We start from the raw sequence: 21,871 nt of genomic DNA, 5'->3' as shown, positions 1-21,871 counted from the left end.
AATGAAGCAGAGGAGAGTAGAAGAGATGCAGGATATTAAATTTAAATTATAACCTTTTGGAGAGAACATGAGACCCTGTAAACTTGGTCTTGGCATTTCCTGATTTTTCAGCAATCTTAAAGATGGAATTATTTTAAGAGATCATTTACAATTTTTTTAAAGGTTCAATCTTACAAAAAGAAAAATTGCAGGGAAGACATTTTGGGATGGAAAAACATTGTTAGGGAAAGCAAACATGCTATATCTTGCATCAGTTGTTGATTTTTTTTAGGTTAAGATATTTATTTTTCAAGCTGTGAAGTAAAAGCTGGCTTCTAATCCAATGCTGCCACCATTTAAACTCAGTTATGTACAAATTGTCTTGAGAATTTAAGACCAATGTTGCTTCCCCCCCCCCACAGCTGAAACAGTTTCATTTCCAAATATGCATATGGATACTGAGCTATTTTTTCTGAACAGGTCAATTGTAAATGTTTGTGGAATTATGAAGGATGTAATCACTTGCCAGTGACTTGATTAGTCCATGGAATAAAAGACTGATTGTAGGTGTTAGTGTAGGGCATTTAGTAGCCTAACATCAATTAACTGTCTCAAGTTTCCCTGATGTGAAGCTAATGCAATAGGAAGGGATAAAGTTCGGTCAAATTGAGCAAAATATAGTAATCCATGGCACACTCATTTTGAGGCTCTTGGTTGCAAGGGGAAGAGGAGATGGAAAATTTTCTTTGATTTAAATGATTCTTCATGGGAGACAACTGGAGAGGAGAATAGCAGAAGACTAACAAGCCCTCAATATGATTTGTCCTTAGTTTAATACTTTTAATACTTTACTATTTTTCAAACAGTGTATTTAACTTCAGCTCCTGAAATTTATTAAAAATAGCATTTTTAGCTTCTTAATAATGGAAAAAGACAAACCAAATAAAAATTCCTATATGTATCCAATGCAACTCAGATGCATCAGATGTGGTCATAAGATTTCTCCTAAAGAACTCTGTAGCTGAAGTTCCAATGGGACCTGTATTTTCAAGGTACCTCTCAGCTCAGCACTAAACAATGTTTTTAATTATATTGCAAGTCAACACATTAATGGTGTATTTCCTTTTGCAATTAGCTGTAGTAATTAGAAAGTACCTTGAGAAAATATCTTTCATCAGCTGACACTACGGGGAGAAGCAAATGTTTAATTAAAACAGAACAGCAGTTCAGTTGAAGATTATTTATTGTTAACTAAAATGACAAAAGGCCCCACATCCAACTTTCTGTGTTCTTGCAGTCTGAGCTTTCTGCTAACGTTATATTCAAGATATTCAAGTGCACTGTTGCCAATATGGAACTGATTTTTATTTTCTATTTTTATTTATTTTATTTATTTTAATTCCATTTATATCCCGCCCTTCTCCGAAGACTCAGGGCGGCTTACAAGCTTAGCAGTAGCCTTCATTCTATGTCGTCTTGGATGGGAAAAATATAAATCATTAGAGAATTTACAGTAGTTTTCTTTAACAGTCAGGTCCTCTTTATACATTCTGCTATGTGATAGCATAAGCTATGGATTTATTGTTAAGGTGGTAGGACTGAAGCTGCCTATTAGAAATCTCGTAAGAAGTTTAGAATGTTTGTATAAGTTGGCTGGTTGCAAATACAAATGAAGGACCAGGAAACAATACAAAATTTGTCCACTTCTAGCACATGAAGGTAACTTGGGAAGGGGAGGAAAGGAGAAAGGAAAAGGGAAAAGAGAAATATTTGAAGCCGAGAGAGCCGAAGATGAAGTCAGGACAAAGGGCAACAGCTACACAGGCTGAAGGACCCTCTCCTATATAAATGGGGAAAAGTGCAGAAGACTCTGTGGCCACTCTAGATGACTTATTTAAACCTCTTGCCACAAATCGTGTTCTGTGCCCTACCGTAACATTACTTATCCATAATAGGAAGCAACAAAGGCATGGCCAGTGCACAGATACACAAAGATACAAATAGCCTATTTTCTGGGGTCAAAAGAAGATTATGTTAGGAATTTGTTATGGCATTAAAAGTCCCTTTGGCAGTATACTAAAAAGTCCCAGCATACAGAATAAGAATGATTGACATAGCATATGTACAAATTGAAACATTTATAAGGCACTGGAAACATCTATAAGGCATTTTTTAAAACTTTAGCAAAGCACACCATGCTCTCTTATTTTAACAAATTGGGCTTCTGTGCTGTTCCATTTTCAAAGACTCTAGGTAAAAGCAGACCTAGAAGCAGTAACACAGAAAGTAAAATAGCAGCAAAGCAACATTGCTATTCATAGCAATTACAACTCTGATGTGGTATCATTTCAGGTAGCAGATTTTCATATATGATTGAATGTGTCAGAAGACTCAAGTGTGTGCTCCCTGGAATGTGTATTTTCTCATTTGAATACTCCCCAACTACCCAACCGGAGTTAAATGGAATGGGATAAGGTGCTCCAATGTGGATATTAACAAGGGAGAGTGGCTTTGCAGATCTTCTTAGAAATACTGTCAAGGAGTACAGCTAAGACTGTTATGCCCATCTGACAACTGAGGCACATGGCTTGGTTAAATGTGATTTGGACCTCCTGTAATGCTCTTCTCTGAGGCTCCTTTTGAAAATTATTTCAGAAATTAGCCAGTTGACAGCGCTGTGGTCACATTTATTATTAATTAATAATTACCTATAAAAGGTAACCCGTGATTCTTAAAAATAAATGTTTTTAGCACATTTTAAAGGACTGGTTTTGACTAACCCTCTCAGCACTTGAGACTAAGCTACACAAAAGCTTTTTGTGAACTTGTCTAGTTAGCTTTAAAGTCTTTGGGAGACGCCTTTCTTTTGAGATCATCATTGAAGCATGCTTTTTAAAACACTAGAGAAGGCTTTGCTGGTGGTTTTTTCCAAGGTTCGGGAACTGTCTACCAAAGCTTCATCTCTGTATTTTATGTTGATGTTTTATGACATTTTATTTAAGACATACAAAATGGTTCAGCAGCTGAGTTTGGCGTGGGTACTCTCTGTTCTTAACTGTTAACCTTACTTACAATTCGATGCTACTTTTTAACTTAATGTTAGGATAGCTACTGAATAAATAAACTCTTTAATCAGTAAAATGAGAGGAAAGACTCTTGGCCATAGTTATTGAGACTTGTACTCCTGATGCATCCATAGTACCTGATGGAGGAAAGCTGCTCTACATTGAACATAATATTTCCCAGCTTCTAAGATGTTGAAAGTTCAACATCAAAGGTAAAATGAAAATCTGCTCTAAGAACTCTAAGATTTTAAACAAACCACTGGAAGTATTTTTATAAATACTTTAAAATCTTATTTCCAGTCAACCTGGTCCCCCTTAATCCATTTAAAAGCTTTCCAAAAATCAACATTTTAATCACCTTTTTTGTGGATTATTTTCAAACAAAAATTGATTTTCCTTCAGCCTGCAGTGAAATCAGTTTTTAAAATATAAACTTATGTAGAACATTTTCTGCTCAAAGGAAGATCATCCAGTGTGCTAAAACCTGCCCTTCTGAAGGTTCCTAGCATCCAAAAAGCAATTTACAAGCCATTTATAGTAAAAGTAATTAAGAAGGGAAGTGGGTGAGCCCAGTGTCCTTTTGATGGCTCTTGTGGGCCCTTACTCAAATTTGACTCTCCCAGCTTCCAGAGTTCTGAAACCCATCAAAAAGCACTGCTTTAAGGTCTGGTTGTGGGAAGCATCTATATGGATCCCTATGGGGATCCCAAGTCCTCTCCTTCATTTAGAGGAATCCAGGGAACCAATTTATTCACTGGCTCAGTCCACTGGCACAACTGTCTTTAGATTGCCCCTGCTTCCCTGGAAATGAACAGCCTTTATATTCATGAAATTATTTAGGAGAGTTTATCCTACAACTGCATCCCTTTAAATGACATAATCTTTAAAGAGGTACCATTCATGCTTTTGCATTTTTATTTGATATATATTTATGTATCTAAAGGGACTTAACTATTAATCAGTGAGGGCAATCTTTAAATCAGTAGTGCTGTAGGTCGATGGCATACTTGAATCAGAACGAATCTAGTTTCTGATTGTTATTATCTTTCAACAGAAGCATCTGAGGTAAGCAGAATGGAGCCAGATGCTGTTTTACTTGAAAATAGCCTGTTTACATTTACACTGGGGATCTTCTGCAGATGGATGACTTGGTATTAAGGACTGCCATTTGGCAAGGCACTTGGCATTTCTGAGGAGGAAGCCTTCCATGACACAATGTGTTGCCTCTGCAGTGGGCAGCCCAAGAGGATACCAGCCCACTTCTAAACACAGTAAAGTTGTCCCTGGGGATTACAGCAGTTGTTGAATTTACAGCATGCCCTGAGAACCTCTATTTGTCAAACACTAGCAAAGCAGTCCTGACGTGGGCATAGGTGAAGATGAATTTCCATTTAGCACAGTTTGCCTTCCAAGTCCATTAATCCTCAGGGTCTTCATGATGGATTTCATTATTTATTATGTATTTCTTCACTGGTATTCCCTCTGACCGCCTTGCCACAGTGCAAAAACCAGAGCAGATGGCATTTTAAAAGTGAAAAAAATCCCCAGGCGAATAGAGCAAGCCAGCCCACTCTAAAGTCATGTGATTTCAAGTCCAAGGAGAAACCCTGATTTCCTTTGGGACCAGAGAGAGGCAATCATCTGAGCATTCCCTGCAGGGAACAAGCGTGCGCCTCTAGGAAAGGGGGGAGTCTTAAAAAGGGATTATAATGCGAACAGGCCATCCATAAGGGAGACCACACACATCCTGGTATTTTAAGAGACAGGCCAGAGCTGACCACAAATGACTGGGGCACTAATGCCCAAAAGATATTTGGCTGAGGAGGGTGAGGCATTCTTGGCAGCACATTTGAGGATCACATACTTGGGAGCTGTCCTTCATTTAACCTCCTAATGACTCTGACCACTGTTTAATCAGAATGAACCAGGATTTATAACTCATTTAAGGATACAGTTTGGCACTTTCTGTAATCATCAGAGCTGCTGAGGCAAGGACAGCTGTCAGGCCAAATGCCTTCATAAAAAGATGGATAAACTCTGATTCAGCTTTACCCTTTTTACTCCAAGGGTTATCATTAACTCCTTGGTTTATTGTATAGTTTGTGGCAAAGTCAATTCCCATAGGATAAATGGTGTGCCTATATAGTCAAGTTGGTATTATAATTAATAATTTTATGCATTCCAATTTACACCTAAGTAAAAGATTTTCAGAGGAGAGCAGATTTAAATAAGTCTGAATGATTTATTGAAGTAATATGATACCATCAGAGTACACATAATATTTGATCAGTTCTAGTAGAATTGGCCAGATCCTGGCTGAAACGGCAAGGCACAAAATATGGATATAAAAAGACACGAGTCTGAAATGTTTTGAATCACAAATGGCAGAAAACGTAGTTCAAAAATAAACAAACAAAAAAGATATGTAAAAGCTAAGATTTTTTTTAAAAAATCTGAAAACTCCTCTCACTCTATTCCCCTTTGTATATATTTGCACCTCTCTTTATAAACATCGCTTTATTGCAAAATTGAATGAAACTGACCAATCTTAGCTAAATATTCAACTCTGGCTTGTTGGATTGTAGTAGCAATCTACTCGAGTTATTTATCTTCTGAGGCTAGAAAAACATTGAAGTTTACATTGTCATGTGTGTATGATCAATGGTAATTTTCCAAAAAATTATGGAAATACAAAACAATTTGACCATTAGAGATGTAATTTCCAAATGTTGTACCTTAAAGATTATTATTTTCATTGAGAAAATGTTGCAATATTACTAAAGGCTTACAGTTAAATATTATTGTACAGAAAATTAATTTTCTGATTTTGGATTATTTATTGATGATTCCTGAATGAACATTTGCTCCTGCTGCATCTCTCTCTCTCACACACACACACACCTCTTTAGGTATTCAAAATGCACGATTATACTGGGTTAATAGTAAATATGGTAATGTACCACTTACCATAATGCAACGCTGTTTGACCTTCATCATCCTGGAAAAAAGAAGAATATATTTAAGTCCTTTCAACTTATTTTTCCCCCCTGGGTCAAGGTAATAAAGTTGGTCAAATTTTAAAAGCTACATTTACTTCTGGTGCACTTTTACCTTTAATTTTTTAAAACCACAAAGAAGGTGCAGGTGTCTATTTATTTTAAATGACTTTTAAGCTGCTTTTACCATGCATCTCTAAGAAGTGTACAGCAATTCTTTGAACAATATCACTAACATCAATAAAAACATTGTCCACCAACAGTATCAATAAAATGATACTGTAACAATAGCCGAATATCAAATTGATCATCACATTCCCTATTTACGAGACATCCTCACTCATTAAAACACACAGTGCTATCCCAAATACTCTCTGGAATAGGCTTTCAGCAGCTTCCTAAAAATTAAGAGTACAGTAGACTAAATATCGATCTATAAGGTTTCTAAAGAGCTCCTTCAGGAAATGCTTGCCTCCATATTCCCTCTTGTCGTACCTCATAAGGAGTGGAGAATTGCAGCAAGATTTCTGTGCAGGACGTCATATGGGCTGGCAGATTCTACTTGTACTAAGTGATCTTATAGATAACCACTTCCGGCCATATAGGATCTAATGGTGATAACCAAGATTTTAAATTGCATATGGGCATCAACTGCCAGCCAACATAGTTCCTGCAATATTGGTCTTATGTTTATTTATTTATTTAGCATATGTGTTTTACTATGTGACTATATATATAAGATAATCCCATGTAGCATATTGGCAGCTACTTTCAGCAGCAGTTCAAATTTCGGGAAAGACTTCAAGAGAAATCCCATATACACCATACATTACAGTAATCCAAATATAAGGTGGCAAGAGCATATGTAACTTGTCCACAGCTTTACTTTCCAGAAACAACTATAACAAAATACTTGCTGGTTACAATTTCTTCCTGCTCTTTTAGCAGGAATTCATTGTTTAGAACCAATAAACTGCATACCAGCTTTTCCTGGAGGAACACTCCATCTTGCTAGTGTTAAATTTCAATAAATTGGGTCACAACCACATCTGCCAATTTGGTCTGGGACAGAGAAGGAAAGCATGACTATTATCAGTGTATTGTTGGTATTGTACCTCAACTATTGAATGAGCTCTCCCAATGGCTTCATGTAGCTGTTAAGACAGAAAGACTGGTTCATCATTACCTAATGTAGCTGAGTCTAAGGAGGGAGCCATGAGGTGCTCACAATGATTCAGATCTAACCTCTCATCTCATGCAGTCCGAAGGGTCATCTCACCAGTACTGACATGTAACTTTGCAGAATGTCATCCTTGGCACTTTTGTTTGGATTCTGTCCAATCGTCTTTCAACTCTTAAGTTAATGAAAGTGATTTTATCTGAAAAGTGCTCAATCTACAAAAATCTCACAGTGTTTTCTCCTGCCTTTCTCTAGAAACACTTGGACATTTTATAAAAGAATTGTTGGATGGCACTCCACAGACACAATAAGAATTATCTATTATCTATGTTTTGCCATCCTTACAAGCCATGGTGTAGGTCCAAACTTGGGGTCATACACTTTTTGAATAGGATTCGCTCATCTTCTGCTAGTGTTCGTGCCACTTCATGAACCATCTCCTGCATTACTCAGAAAACCAAGAAGGCACCTGTAGGACTACTTACATAGAGTGATTACAATCCTATCAAAGGCCCTTATTGCCTCCATATTGCAGAGAACAATGAGATTACTGACAGAATTACTCTCCAAATTACTGGGAAATTCCATATGTATCCTCTGGAAATTAACTGAATTGATGAGATACTTGAAGAGGACCACTAGAACCAGCCTTGCGTCTCTGTGCAGATCACTCACAGTCACCAAGACATGAAATGTTCATTACAAAGGAGTAATGTACTTTTTTCACTACTGGATTGAATTACATTTGTAGCCTCCCCTGTGGTCTGTGATCATGGGTGACAGGGCCATGTTTGTTATGTTGACTGCAAAATCCAGGGGTGCTTTCAGAATCCACCTGAGTAGTTATGGAAGGTTGAAATCATTGAAAGAATAGAAAGCTACATATATCAACTATCAATCTTGATGACACTGTTTACCTAGGAGGACAATACAACAGAAGTATCCCCGCCATAGTCTCTGGCACAACCACACAAAGAGTGTCTCATAACTGGTCACCAGAGATCAGAGCTCCCAGTAACCATTAGAATCTCCTGATAGACAAATGCCAATCCCTCTCTTAAGGTCTAGAGGAATGCAATACCGGATACCCAGCCTAGCACATTTATTTTTCTCTCATAAGCATTCCTGAATATAAATATCATCCTCAGGAACCTAGATTTCACTTAGATGAAGTAGGCAACAAGTGGAAGACTCTTCAGTCATGATACTCTAATGTCTGAACTCTCCCGACAGAAAATTAAGTTTGTCTCAAAAGTTTTGTAACTTTCTAGTATCCATTTGAAGTTTTTTTATTTTCACAGCTTTGATAGATCTGTTAAAAATGTCTATGTGGCATGCACTTTTGCTGCTTTGTTTACTCTACTGTTACAGCTTATTATTTTACTGACCTCATTGTAGTTTAATTTCTAATATAAAAGAAGGAAATCAAATATAACAAATAAAAACAAAAGGAACCCCTTTGCATTACTATTCAGTTCATAACCCAATGAAAACATCATAAAATGGATGTCTACAAATCTATGTTTGATTTCTACACTGAGATTCCTACTGCTGACTCTATATTCTAGAAGCAAGAGGCATGAACACTACCAGCTGATCAATGAACTCTTTTTCTTTAGCAAGCTCCATAAAGTCCTGACTTGTCCCTTGAGCTATGCAATTCATTTTGAAGATGACTCCAGTAATACACTTGCAGACACAACTCCAATGTTAGGCAGTAATTCCTGTGAATGTTTGGCCTGACACTTTTATTTCATTCTCTAAGGCTCAGTTGCAATCTTGCTTCTTGTCCCTTTAACTGTTGCCTGTCTTTTCTGGAATTTTGCCTATACCATTAATCTTGGAATTTTTCAGATTCTGCTCTATTATTTCAGAAATTCCATTTTTGCATTATATGGATGACATGTGTCTTGTATCAGTCTCCAATATGTTTGTTTATATATCTTATTTATATCCCACAACTGTATGCAGATTCTTAGTGGCTCACCAGGAAAAACAATTACAATACTAAAAATTAAAATGTACAACTACATTCCAGATAGCAACTGGCAAATGTAAAGCACTATTTTTAGAAGCTTCCAGAAGGCAACTAGAGTTGAGGCCAAACATATTTCTCATGATAGATCATTCCAGAGGGTGAGCCTGATGATGTAAAAGTACCTTTGGACCTTGACTCTCCTGGCCTCCCAAAATGGGGGACAACCAACTGTTTCTTCCGGCATGATCCAAGTAGTCAGGCTGATTCCAGCGGAGAGATGTGGTCCTGAAGGGTAACTCAGCATAAAGGACTTTTATATTAAAACTAGCTCTAGCTGAAAAGCAGTAATATAGGTCCTGCAAAATAGGTGTGATATGTGCAAATACCTATAAGCACCCTGGCTAATGCATTTTACACCAACTGAAGTTTCTTGAATCTTTATAAAAGGTACTCTGATTATTGAATGTATCATTTTATAATCTGCCATAAAATAAATACAATTCAATTACTCTGAAGTAAAGCGCTGGTGGCAAAAGTCAAGGGAAGGAGCAATAGAACAACTTAATGCTCATAATTATATTCATATCCTAAAACTTCTTGTCATCTAATTCAAGGTAAAGGGCACAAAATATTAGCTCTGTATCTGGTAATAAACATACTACCAAAGGTCATTTTAACACCAGAGGATAAAATGCTACACAACAATATCGGGTACCACCAATGCCAGTAATGATTAGACCTCTACTATGCACTGTCCCTCTTCTGTGATACTTTATCAGTCCCTGTGTAGACAAATTACTTCTGTTGCTATTTAATGTTCTCCACCTGGTCATCAGAATTGAAAAGCATCAAATGCAGTAAAGACAAGAAGCATCTGCTTATTACTTTAGGATATCTGTGGAGACAGGACCTAGCAAATCTAACCATTATTACTAACTAGAAGAGAGAAAGTCGGGCAAATGAACTCGTCATAGTGATTTTTCATCCATCAAAGGAGATGACTTTAAATTCACATATAAAAGGCAAATATTGCAACAGCTTCTAAACAGGACCTTCATTTAAATCTGGTTAGAATTTAAAGATACAGAGCAGATTTCAGGGGGAGGAATAGCAAACCAGCATGTCTCCAAATGAGTAGAGACAATGACCACAACAAAGACCAAAGAACTGGCAAGTGGACCACTTTTACAGTACCTTTCCAGATAAGAAAAGAATGGGAGATCACACACGTGTGCTCTGGACAACTGATCCTCGGAAGAAGACTGCATGACAGCGGTCTCCCATGGGTTTGAGTACCAGAAGATGAAGAGAATCTATTATGCTCTCAGTTGCAGCAGGATCTTTTAAAGGACACTGGGTTTGCTAACTTCTCTTTCTAGGCACTTTTGGAAATTACCTATTTAATTAGCTTAAGGCTAAGTGAGTTTACTCTCATTCTTGAATAAAAGAAAAAATAACCATAAGTTTGAGAGTGCTTGCTGTGGCTCTGTGTTTGTGCAGTCCAGAGGGCTGGATGGATGAGGAGGCAAGGTCCTGCACCTGACCTGCCATTCATGACCCTCTGTAGACCAGCAGCATCTTGTCAGTGAGTTCCCAAAGAGCAAAACAGCCACCCGCTCCATCCCTTTGCCCTTCCTGGGGTTTGAGCTAAAATGGAAATACAAATGACAAGCCAAAAGAATGACCTGAATAAGAACTTTTTAATGAATATACAAAAGAAATTGGTTAAAGCCTTGAAAATTAATGTGAAAATACAAATGATATATCAAAAGAATGATCTGGACAATGAGTTTTTACTGGATTTGCAAACGACATTTGCTAAAGTCTTGAAGAAGTCTTTAGGATGGGAAAAATAAAAGCTGAAGAAGAAAGAAAACTGAATTCAGGGTCAGACAGTCAAAGCCAGGAGAAAAGCAGTATTTATTGTCTTTGGGCTTGTTTTAATATTGCCTTTATTGACTTACAGGTAGGTTTTGATTTGATTCCCGAGATAGATTATTTGGAAAATTAACTGCTTCCTTATGAAACTGCATAAACTTAATGCAGTACAATCTATTACATCAGCTTTAGTTGATCCTTATTTAAAAAGAGAGGAAGCAAGGATATATAATAGCTCCTCTACCTTTTAACTTCTGTATTAATTCTCTAATGCAAGTCTTCATTCCACAATCTTAATCAAGAAACATTGTTTCAGTTTCTTATCTGCTGATTACTCAGGCATCCTCTCTCCAAACCCATTCCCTTACTACAGAGATAGACTAGTTATTAATAGTAATTTTCCCCAAAAGTCCTGTTATTTACACTATTATTAGATGGAAATCTATAGATGGAATCAAAGTATTTAAATTCTTCTATGTTTCTTTTCAAGTCTTGGCAATCTGGAAAATAAAACAATGAGCTGTCACTGCCCAGTCCCACAAATCTACAGATGTGCTACACAATCGCAATGGCAATAATTACATCCCAGCTGCAATGAAATATTCAGAGAAAAAACCATCAACTAGTTGATATATGGTGCACAGATATGTAATTAGTGTGATCCAACTGCTCTGTTCAGTCCAATTTGCATATACCTCAATTTGTACCAAATTCCCGAGCAAGGTTCAAATCTGGCTTCATAAAGCTTGCTTAGTTTAAACTTTTGCATCTGAAATTTCAAAATAATTTTTTCCTTACAATTGTCTGACTTTATGACATAATAATTGTCATCATAGATGGCAGGTACAAATACCAACCTAAGTTTTTATAGTTTATCAGTTCAATATTGGCCTTGTTTGGTCTTGAAAGAGCTCTAACAGAACTGAAATACTGACTTCTTGGCAATAACATTTAAGCTCTAATAGAACTGAAATACTGACTTCTTGGCAATAACATTTAGAAAGATCTAAGTACTTTGTTCAGTTCTCTTTCGAATACGTCTTTTCTTTGCCAACTGTCTAGCCAGTATCTTTTGCCCAACTCATTTTCATTGCTAGATTCAACGTTTTGCCATCTGTGTTGCTGGAGGGAAAATTTAACAATATTATAGTGCAAAAGTGATCATGTTCTGTCCACTTGGGGAAATATTGGCCTTCTATGTGCTTCTGTGCAGTTCTTTCTATTTGAGTGGCTGTTAATAATAACTTTCTTAATTAACAGCCCATGTAGATCAGATATGAATATTCTTCTCTTATCTGGCAAGTTGCCCAAGATCCCCAGAAGAGCCACCAAATACTGATGAATTACTTTGCCATTCAATATTTAATTATATAGTGTCCTTGACAATTTGGGTACCAGTTGTATATTTTTAATATATTCAATTCAAATTCAATTTATGATTCAATATAAACTTAGTTTCTTATGTTTCTTTTGGCCTTTGTACTTAAACAAAGCTAAATGCTTCTGCATTTGGGGTTTTACTGCAGGGAACACCTTGTCTAACAGTGTTTGGTTACTCCGTCTTGAATGGCTATCCTTGGCAAGAGGAAAAATAATCAATTTCTCAACCCTGAGAACTTTCAGCTTAAAAACTCTTTACTGTACAAGAAAAATGTCCTAAAAAGTTGCTACAACTCTGATTGATAGAAATAGTAAGACAGACATATAATTCTACAGGCCTTTATGAAAGTATAATGTTAAATCATACAAACCTCTGCTGTTTAAAATGCACATATTTGTAGTTTAGCACTATACAAAATTGATTTGGAATGTACAGCCTTCAAAAAGTTGGCTAAACTTTTGAAAGGGAGGAAACAATATTGGTAAAAGTAAATAAAGGAATAAACAAACAATAAATAAATAAGAGTACAGTAAAATTTCCATGTGTAATCATGATAAATTGCTTCTGGAGAGTACTAAGGAAAATTTCCAATCCTGCTATAAAAATGCAACTATAAATAAGCAAATGGAACAGATGATCTTTTTTTCTTGGAAATTGAGCAGCATAATTAAGTTTCATTTTGAGTTAATAAACAAGACGGGGGAATATTTCCAATAGTTATTTATACTCTGTTATGTTAGCTAATGAATTACTGCCTAAAAGTAGCTCATTTGGAGCTGTAGCTATCAACAAGAACTATGCAATATTGAAATATGAGAAAAATGGTTAATTGATCATGATTTTATTTTTCACATTTCTTCAGACTGGAAGTCATTTGATTATACCGAGACTGAGCTTTCACATCACATGGATCTTGAAAGCATTTTACTAAGTTTTTTATGTCGTCCTTTTTAAAGATAATTGGCAGGATTAAGCTTTGATTGCCTTTAAAGCAAATATTGCTTTTCTTTTAATTTAAAATAAATCAAGTACCGTAGAAAAAGTATTTTAAAAATTCCATGAATGAAAAAATATGTTTTTTCATAAAGGTGAACGATAATAGTCTTATATACTTCTTCAGAATTTTTGTTAACAATAGTGCTATTTTAATTTATGGAAACGTTAAAAAGAATGGCTAAGGGAACATAAGAGCACAAAGGAACCTTGACTAAATTGTACTTTCCTTTCAAATGACCAAATGGACTTTAGATTTCCTGCAGACTAACTTATTCATAAGCGTCTGTTCAGTGAAGTGGTTAAGCCATCAGGCCAGAAACCAAGAGACTGTGAGTTCTAGTCAGCCTTGAGCACAAAGTGATTCTGGGCTAGTTACTTTCTCTCAGCCCTTATGAAAGAGGCAATGGCCAACCACTTCTAAAAATCGGACACAACTGAATGGAATAAACATTTACAAGAACTCTGAGTAAAGGAGAAGGGAGAGGAGATTATAAGATTTTTTTGGTATTAGAATCCATCAGCTACTTCATCTCTGTTGCTCTCACAGACTTTACTGCCTTTGAAGCTGGAGCTCCATTCAGCCACCACAAATAATGGCCACTAAAAGGGAAAGGCATGTTTGCGTTCTGCATGCAAGATGACCTGCATACAATCATTGGCATCTTTCACAAAATGCTGGAAATGCTGCTACTAATCAGTATAAACTTTAATGAGTGCTGGACCAACAGTCTGACATGGATAATTCCACTTTCTATGTATTTGGATTTAATAAACTATTCTCTTAAAATTTGCTAATCTTCTTTCAGAGTCATTTGTCCTATTGGCCATCCCAACACTCTTCAACAGGGAATTCCATAAATTATGTATTGATGAAGACATACTTTCAGCTGAGCAATGGGACAGTACTCCCATATCTTTCTTCCTTGTACTCAATTGATCAACATGGTGAGTTATGAGGGAGAAGGGAGAGGGGAGAGGATAGATTTCCCCAAATCCAATGTTCCCCCAAAGACACTATTAATCATTTCCCTAAGATTGATAACAGCATAAATGGGGATGGGTAAGCAAATATCATGATTGCTGAGGAAGAGGGAGAAAAGAATAAATCTCCCCTCTTGCACAATCCCAGTATGACAGGATGAGCATCCACTGTAAACAGCAAGCAGGAAACATACAGAACTGAGTAGACACATGTGAATGAAATTGGGTTCATCCTAAAAATATTTACATTAAAGACAATGGGTCTTTAATGTTTAAAGTCAGGGATGGGCAATTATAGCCCAGACATACTCATTTTTTGGCTTTCTGACAGCATCCATTCAGTGCTAGCAAAACCCACTAATATTCAACGCATAAATTTTTAATGTTTGGATTTCAAATAATTTTTAGATACCACTTGTCATGAACAACGTAGCAATTGTTCAGAAACCTACGAGTAATAATATATGATATATTTGATATAGAGAGAGCTAATGCTCTACAACAGAGATGGACAGAATGTTTTGGCCATAAACTGTTCTGTACCCAGAAAGATTGGTTAATGAGTCTGTGCCTAAACTCAAATGTCCATGCCCCAGATATTTTGCTCTTGTATAAGGAATGAAGCAGGGCTATTTTGTTCTGGATATGGCCATGGTAGGAGAGTAGGAAAGGCACAAGGTTAATGGTCTGGTAAGATATACCACCCTGGTTTCTTGTTCTTTACTTCTGAGACCTTCACAATAAGGAACATGTGTATTATTCCTTATATTGGCAGCAGTTACTGGAAAGGAAGATTCTGGAGAAGCAGGCGGCCTGGCACTCAGGCCATCCATGAGAGGAGAGGAGATAAGAGCTAATATATACAAGCCAAGCCTTGACCTTCACTCAACAAATCACAATGGGATTCCTCTAGATTTTGTGTGAGCCAAAACCCGAAACAACCAAAGCATTTTAGGTTTTGTTACTGCCAATTTTTGACCAGCTCAAAATGATTTGGTAGAATTTCCAGAAAGTGTTTGCTTGTCCAGGCTTGAAACAAAGCGTTTTCTCCTGTAATACAATCCATTAAAACACAATATATTAAAAACTGGTATTGGAGATAGTCACTAGCTGAGAAAGACCAACCTATAAAGATCACTCTTTTTAAAAAAAATTGATGCAGGTTAATCTTAGTGCCAGCACATTATACAGAGAGATATTTCAAGGACAGATGGCCCTATGGATAAACCCCACCTCTATATTACCTTCAAAGCACAATCTGTATGTATCTGTGGACAGCAGGACCTTCTTTGCTAGTATCTTAGGACAACCATTTCTTGAACGGCTAAGCTGGAACACTACTTAGAATCTGGCAGCTAGTGCAGAATGCTGGAGTACGTGCTTGGTAAAATAACCTAATTGCCTCAACCCCCAACACAAAGAAAATATGACTCAAAAATGAATATTTAGTAGTAAACAGAAAATGGAACCAACCTGACTCAGCCCATAAAATGTATGTTCTGAATGTATTTATTGAGCTTAATTCTAATACAGATTTTCCACTTCACAACAATAAAAATCACTAAAACAAAAAGATTCAAACTGCCTAAGTTATGCTATACCAACCATTTATTTACTGGACTTTTTCTTATTCCATGAAAAAATGTTCAAGGCATTCCAGATTAAAAATACTATTTTAAAACTATGGTGAAAGAAACTAATTCCAGTATTCCTTCAGCATAATGAAGTGATTTTTTTTGGTTAACCTTAAGAAGAAAAAAAGATGTAAATTGTCAACCATTTCCTGCAGGCAGTTTCCTAAGATTTTAGTCAAGGTCTCTTCTGCCTTTCCCCCAACTGCTTATCAGTTTAGTATGGATCAGGCAGGTATCTGGTTATTTAAAGAATAGGATAAATGGTCTGAGACAGTTTCTCCCATCCCCAATTCACCAGGGAACACTCAAGAATTCCACCTGACACTGGGACAGCGTTGTGCTCTTAAACAATCTGCCGTCTGATCCGATTGTTCCCCAGTGGGAAGGCAGCAGGCCGCAGCTCACTCAAGAGTCATTGATTGGATTAACAGCCTAATTCCCAACAGATGAATAGAATACTGATGTCTTGTCAGCCCAGATCATAGAAAGAAAACACAATCTGCTAATACAATTGGAAATTTAACTCTTTAAACTCCCCTGCAAGGCAGCATAGATCTGGACTTCAAATTCAACAGGATGTTCTTTAACTGTGTGACAGTTAAAAGCCCTTTCTGCTTCTGATTGATTTTATATTCATGCTGTTAGTAAACACAGACAATTGCTAGAAATCGTTTTAAAAAATCTCTAAAAAGAACTATAACATGGGTACAATGTTTGGCAAATTTAAAAAAGCTCTCATCAATGTATATTCTGCATTTTATTTGGTACATTTTAAGGCAGTATACATTATGCTCTCTCCTCCTTTATTCCTATATTCCCACAATAAACTTGTGAGGTGAGGTGATGTGATTGAGAGAGAGAGAGAAAATGGCTAAGATCTTAGTACCTCCATTGTTATTTTCACATTCACCTTCTAGAATATTCAGTGGAAAAATAGAGGAAGGCCAAATCCACTCAATGAGTCTCACAAGCAAATTAGCGGACCAGAACCAAAGCTCTGTGAAAAGATGCATTTTATATAGATGGTCATGTGTTTCTTCATGATTATTGGAACCTTATCTCTAATTGCTTTGCAGTTGGGTAGTATGCTTCCCCCAACATTTCTTCAAGGGAAAGATGTAGACTTAGAAATGTTTGCTTGTGTTTCTGATTCTTTCCAAATAGTAATCTGATGATTAACATTGAAAAACATCAGAGATTGGATTTTTCAAGTATGAATAATTTTAAAATATCCTTAAAATATCCATTTGAAACATATGTACCCTTAGTTTAAATTCAGAAAAAAGCACTGTAAATTTGTGAACACTGAACTGAAACCTAGGAATAATTTTTGTAAGTATCTTCTTTAAAAGAGAACATAGTCTACAAATCTTAACCTATATATGCATCAAGTGATACCCTTTTGGAATAAGAAATGTTATGCACAAGAGGAATAGGAAACAGTAATCCAGAAAAACAAAATAACAAAGCACAAAGAATAGCCTGTTGGAACAGGCTGATAAATTGCAGGTATGATTAAATTGATGATTTCTGTCAAAGCCAAAGATTGCAGGCATCTGTCAGAAATATGGATTCATAATGAATTATGATTCTTCTATCTGGCACTGGAATGATAAATTTAACGGCAAACAATATTTAATAACATTCTCATTTGAATTTGTTTGGTTTTGAGTAGCTAGGGGACTATAAAGCAATTGATTTTATTTAAACACACCTGTAATTTACTACACCTTCATCCATTCTATGCTTTGGGGGAAGTTTAGCAGAAATTCCACCTTAGCTAGGAAAAATATTCTAGAGCCTCAAAGCTAAGAGACTAGCAGAGGGGTGATTTCACTTAATCTCTCTGAACTTCAGGCCCCACGTGCTGTCCAACAGCCGGTCCCCTTTGGGCTCTTTGCCAGCTGTGACTTTGCATGCTTTATGGCAGAGATTACTGAAAGGAGATTAACTTTCCTAAACCCCTTAGATTTTAATTATTTCTGTATGTATTTATAAAACCTACAGTCTGCTAGTATCTGAGCACAACTGTCCAAATACCCATTCTTAACCTGGTTTGGGAAAGACCGGTGCCACTAAGATAGAGCACAAGTCATGTCCTGATTTTCTTTACTGTATCTTATATATTATAATTGTAAATAAGGACTAGAATTATAGTATTTAAAATAATACAGTATTAACATTTAACTGCAATATTACCATTTCACCTGTTTGAGATGTACAGTTTTCATTGGTTTGTTTCTTTTCAGACTCTTGACACTGGATTTCCAAGTACACTTCAGAAATTATTCAGCAAAGTAAAACTGAACCAAGTCCTTTCTTTGCTTTACAGTATGATACAGATTATTATCAAACATGGAATAATAGTAGAGCCCCATGCAAAATATGCTGTATTTCTGATCTGAACATTTGACTGTGGGCATAAAAGAAAAGAAAATGCACTACAAGATCATTATTCCAGGGCATTAGCATAAAAAACAGAGCCTTTATTTTAATGGATAAATAATTTTGGAATATTTAAAAATGCAGCCAGTCTAAAGGCAATCAAAAGAGCAGATTTTTTACCAGATTTATTTATTAACTTCTGTCTCATTGCCATCAAAACAACTCTCAGCAGTTTACAGTGTATAGAACCAAAAATTAAAACATTCAGTTACATCAAAACATAATAACAACACTAAAATGCCCTTATTAGTCCTCACATAAGAAATTGCAGAAATAAAGAAATAAGACAAAAAGCAAAAACACACAACTGACAGTCTGATTTGGCTTAGGGGTGTATATGACAGTATGGTTTTCATAGATTTGAATTTTCCTGAAATCTGAGATGTATAGGAAGTTTTAGATGGGAATCCAGATAAATTCTATTTCTGTTTTGCAATATTAACGGTAGACACCACTGTTCAGTTATTGTGTATTATTGTCAAAACAACTCAGTGAGAAAAAGGGGGTAACAACCATTCTGGAAGATTATTTTAAACAATCCTTTCCTCACAGTTTTAGCCCAATCCCTAGCCTACAAATTCTTGCCTAATACCTCTAGACCAGAGGTTCCCAACCTTTGGGGCACCAGGGACCAGTTACGTGGAGAGGTTTTTCCATGGACCAGAGGGGGTGTGTTTTTGTGTGCTGCCTACATCCCGCAGATGGGGTTTTGCTTGTTTGTACGGCCTGGTTGCTGGCATACTGTGGACCGGTACCAGACCATAGACTGGGTGTTGGGGATTCCTGCTCTAGACAACTGTGCAAGGTTATTGTACATTATGTAGGTCACTGTTTGCAATACTGAATATGAATGACATTACAAGAATGTTATAAACCATTCTTTCCAACTTGCAGCCAGATAAAATATGGCAGGGAAAGCTGTAATATGAAAAATTATGACATTTCTTTCAAATACTGTCCAACGTTTTTGTGTACAGCATCTAGACTGAAACTTCATTAATGATCAAGAGATCTGGTTCATATAACTGGGATATTACTTTCCAGAGCCTCAGAGTATTTATACTTCTTTATGACTGCATTAATGTTCCTGGCTGACAGATGAACATGGTTTTCTATTAGCCTTGTGGAACAATCCAGGTTTGAAGGAGAAAAGGTGATTCAGAGTGTGGTTGGGAGCACATATCCCACCTGTCAGCACTTCCTTAAATCAAATGTATCTTTTTCTGGCAAATATGCAACCCAGGAATGTATGCAGCTTCTTTAAAGAGCTGCTGACAGATGCACAGCCCTGTTTTCTACAAGTGTACTTGTAATGTTGAGAGCTTGCCAGTAACTTAGGTCACAGAAACTGATTTTTTTCCTGAAAAAAATATCTCCTTTATTATAAAGTATCCATATTACCAAAGATATATTTGGGTTCACAGTGAAGTCAAATGACTCTCATCCATTACGATAAACATTAATTGCAATAATTTGTTTTTCCCCCAATTCTAAACTGTGCTACTGAAAGCAACAGGATGCATGATTCAAAATGTGTTTTTACATAAGCAAAGGAGTGTATCCTGCTTGCCTGGGCAAAAACAGCTGATTGCTCCGAGACAGATCTTAATTTTCAAAAATCATCCTTGTGAGAATGGCTGAATAGAAAGTTTACACAAATTAGTATACTTGCATTTTTTTGTATATATCTAAATATGCATATCAAGACAAGAGAGAAGGTTGGCAACTATCTTAAGAGTGTCTCTATAACATACTCTTAGATAACTAAAAAAAAAAAGGTAAAGGTTCCCCCGTACATGCGTGCTAGTCATCTCCGTTTCAAAGCCGAAGAGCCAGCGCTTGTCCGAGGATGTCTCCGTGGTCATGTGGCCGGCATGACTAGACGCCAAAGGCGCACGGAACGCTGTTACCTTCCCACTGTAGTGGTCCCTATTTTTCTACTTGCATTTTTACGTGCTTTCGAACTGCTAGGTTGGCAGAAGCTAGGACGAGTAACAGGCACTATAGTGGTCCCTATTTTTCTACTTGCATTTTTATGTGCTTTCGAACTGCTAGGTTGGCAGAAGCTGGGACGAGTAACAGGCGCTCACTCTGCTACGCGGCACTCGTGATTCGACCCGCCAAACTGCTGACCTTCTGATCGACAAGCTCAGCATCCTAACCCACTGAGCCACCGCGTCCCTCTTAGATAACTAGATACTTTTATTTATTACTGGACTTCAACATTACACAAAAGCCCTATTAAATGCAGAATAAGCAACAACTGACAAATTCTACATAATATTCCTTCACGTAAGGTGGATATGTGAACACATCTTTGTTAAAATGGCAGTGTCAGGCACCAGAAATCAGCAATCAAGGCTGTTCAAATGAGTATAGGTTTATTCCATGCTAGCTGTCTACAAGAATCTGAACTATTAATGGTCAAGGCAAATTGGTGGTAGATAAAAGTTAAGGGAATTCAAGGAGGGCTGGACTTAGATCTCGTGGGCACGAAGGGACCAATGACTGATGATGCACTTGACCCTTCCCTCAGTTTTAGCCAGGTTGTCTCCTATAGCCAAATTTTTGAGTTGTAAAAAAAAAACCCAGACCAAGTTAAATCACTTCAGAATTTTTGCACCTTTAATATAATATAGAAGCTGTACAATTCAATTGAAAAACAAACTGATTTTTTTTAGGGGGAAAATAACAATAAAAAACCTAGAACAATGCAGCTGCATAAGCATGCACGCTCTTTTATAAATAGAGATGTGGCTGTGTTCAGAATTAACCAATCACATTCAAACTTATGGTAAGTAGTACTTTAATAGACACCTGCCATCAATTAAAGTGACCCTGATCAAGCCCATATAAAGTTCAGCAGTTCTAGTAGGATTTTCCTGACATTTACTCAGTTGCCTCTTACAGCAAAAAACAAAGGTCTGCAAAGAGCTTAAGGTAAAGGTAAAGATTCCCCCGCACATGCGTGCTAGTCGTTTCCAACTCTAGGGGCCGGTGCTCATCTCCGTTTCAAAGCCGAAGAGCCAGCGCTTGTCCGAGGACGTCTCCGTGGTCATGTGGCCGGCATGACTAGACGCCAGAGGCGCACGGAACGCTGTTACCTTCCCACCGTAGTGGTCCCTATTTTTCTACTTGCATTTTTACGTGCTTTTGAACTGCTAGGTTGGCAGAAGCTGGGATGAGTAACAGGCGCTCACTCTGCTATGCAGCACTCGGGATTCGACCCGCCAAATTGCCGACCTTCTGATCGACAAGCTCAGTGTCCTAACCCACTGAGCCACCGCGTCCCTTGCAAAGAGCTTACAAAGCACCAAAACTTTCTTAAGTGTGACACAGAAATGTTAAGAGAGAAATT

The 21,871-nt window shown here is 36.9% G+C and overlaps 1 protein-coding gene across 5 annotated transcripts in view; it reads right to left on the bottom strand.

Moving 5' to 3' along the window:
- Nucleotides 1–21,871, bottom strand: part of ACBD6 (acyl-CoA binding domain containing 6) — a 128,454-nt gene that overhangs the window by 2,054 nt on the left and 104,529 nt on the right. For 4 of the 5 annotated variants that reach the window (XR_014026169.1, XR_014026170.1, XR_014026171.1 and 1 more), the window contains one exon: nt 6,012–6,042. Coding sequence is in view for 2 of the 5 variants with exons in the window: in XM_081325780.1 (XP_081181906.1) it covers nt 6,012–6,042 (31 nt within the window). In the remaining 3 variants the exon portion in view is untranslated. Of the gene's footprint in view, nt 1–6,011; nt 6,043–10,982; nt 11,577–21,871 lie in introns of those variants that run through there. The other variant, XM_081325783.1, reaches the window with a different exon arrangement.

This window comes from Vipera berus (assembly GCF_964194415.1).
Source record: "Vipera berus genome assembly, chromosome: 3".
Lineage (NCBI taxonomy): Eukaryota > Metazoa > Chordata > Lepidosauria > Squamata > Viperidae > Vipera > Vipera berus.
The sequence above is the reverse complement of the archived record's forward strand: the minus strand, read 5'-3'. Positions and strand labels throughout refer to the sequence as shown.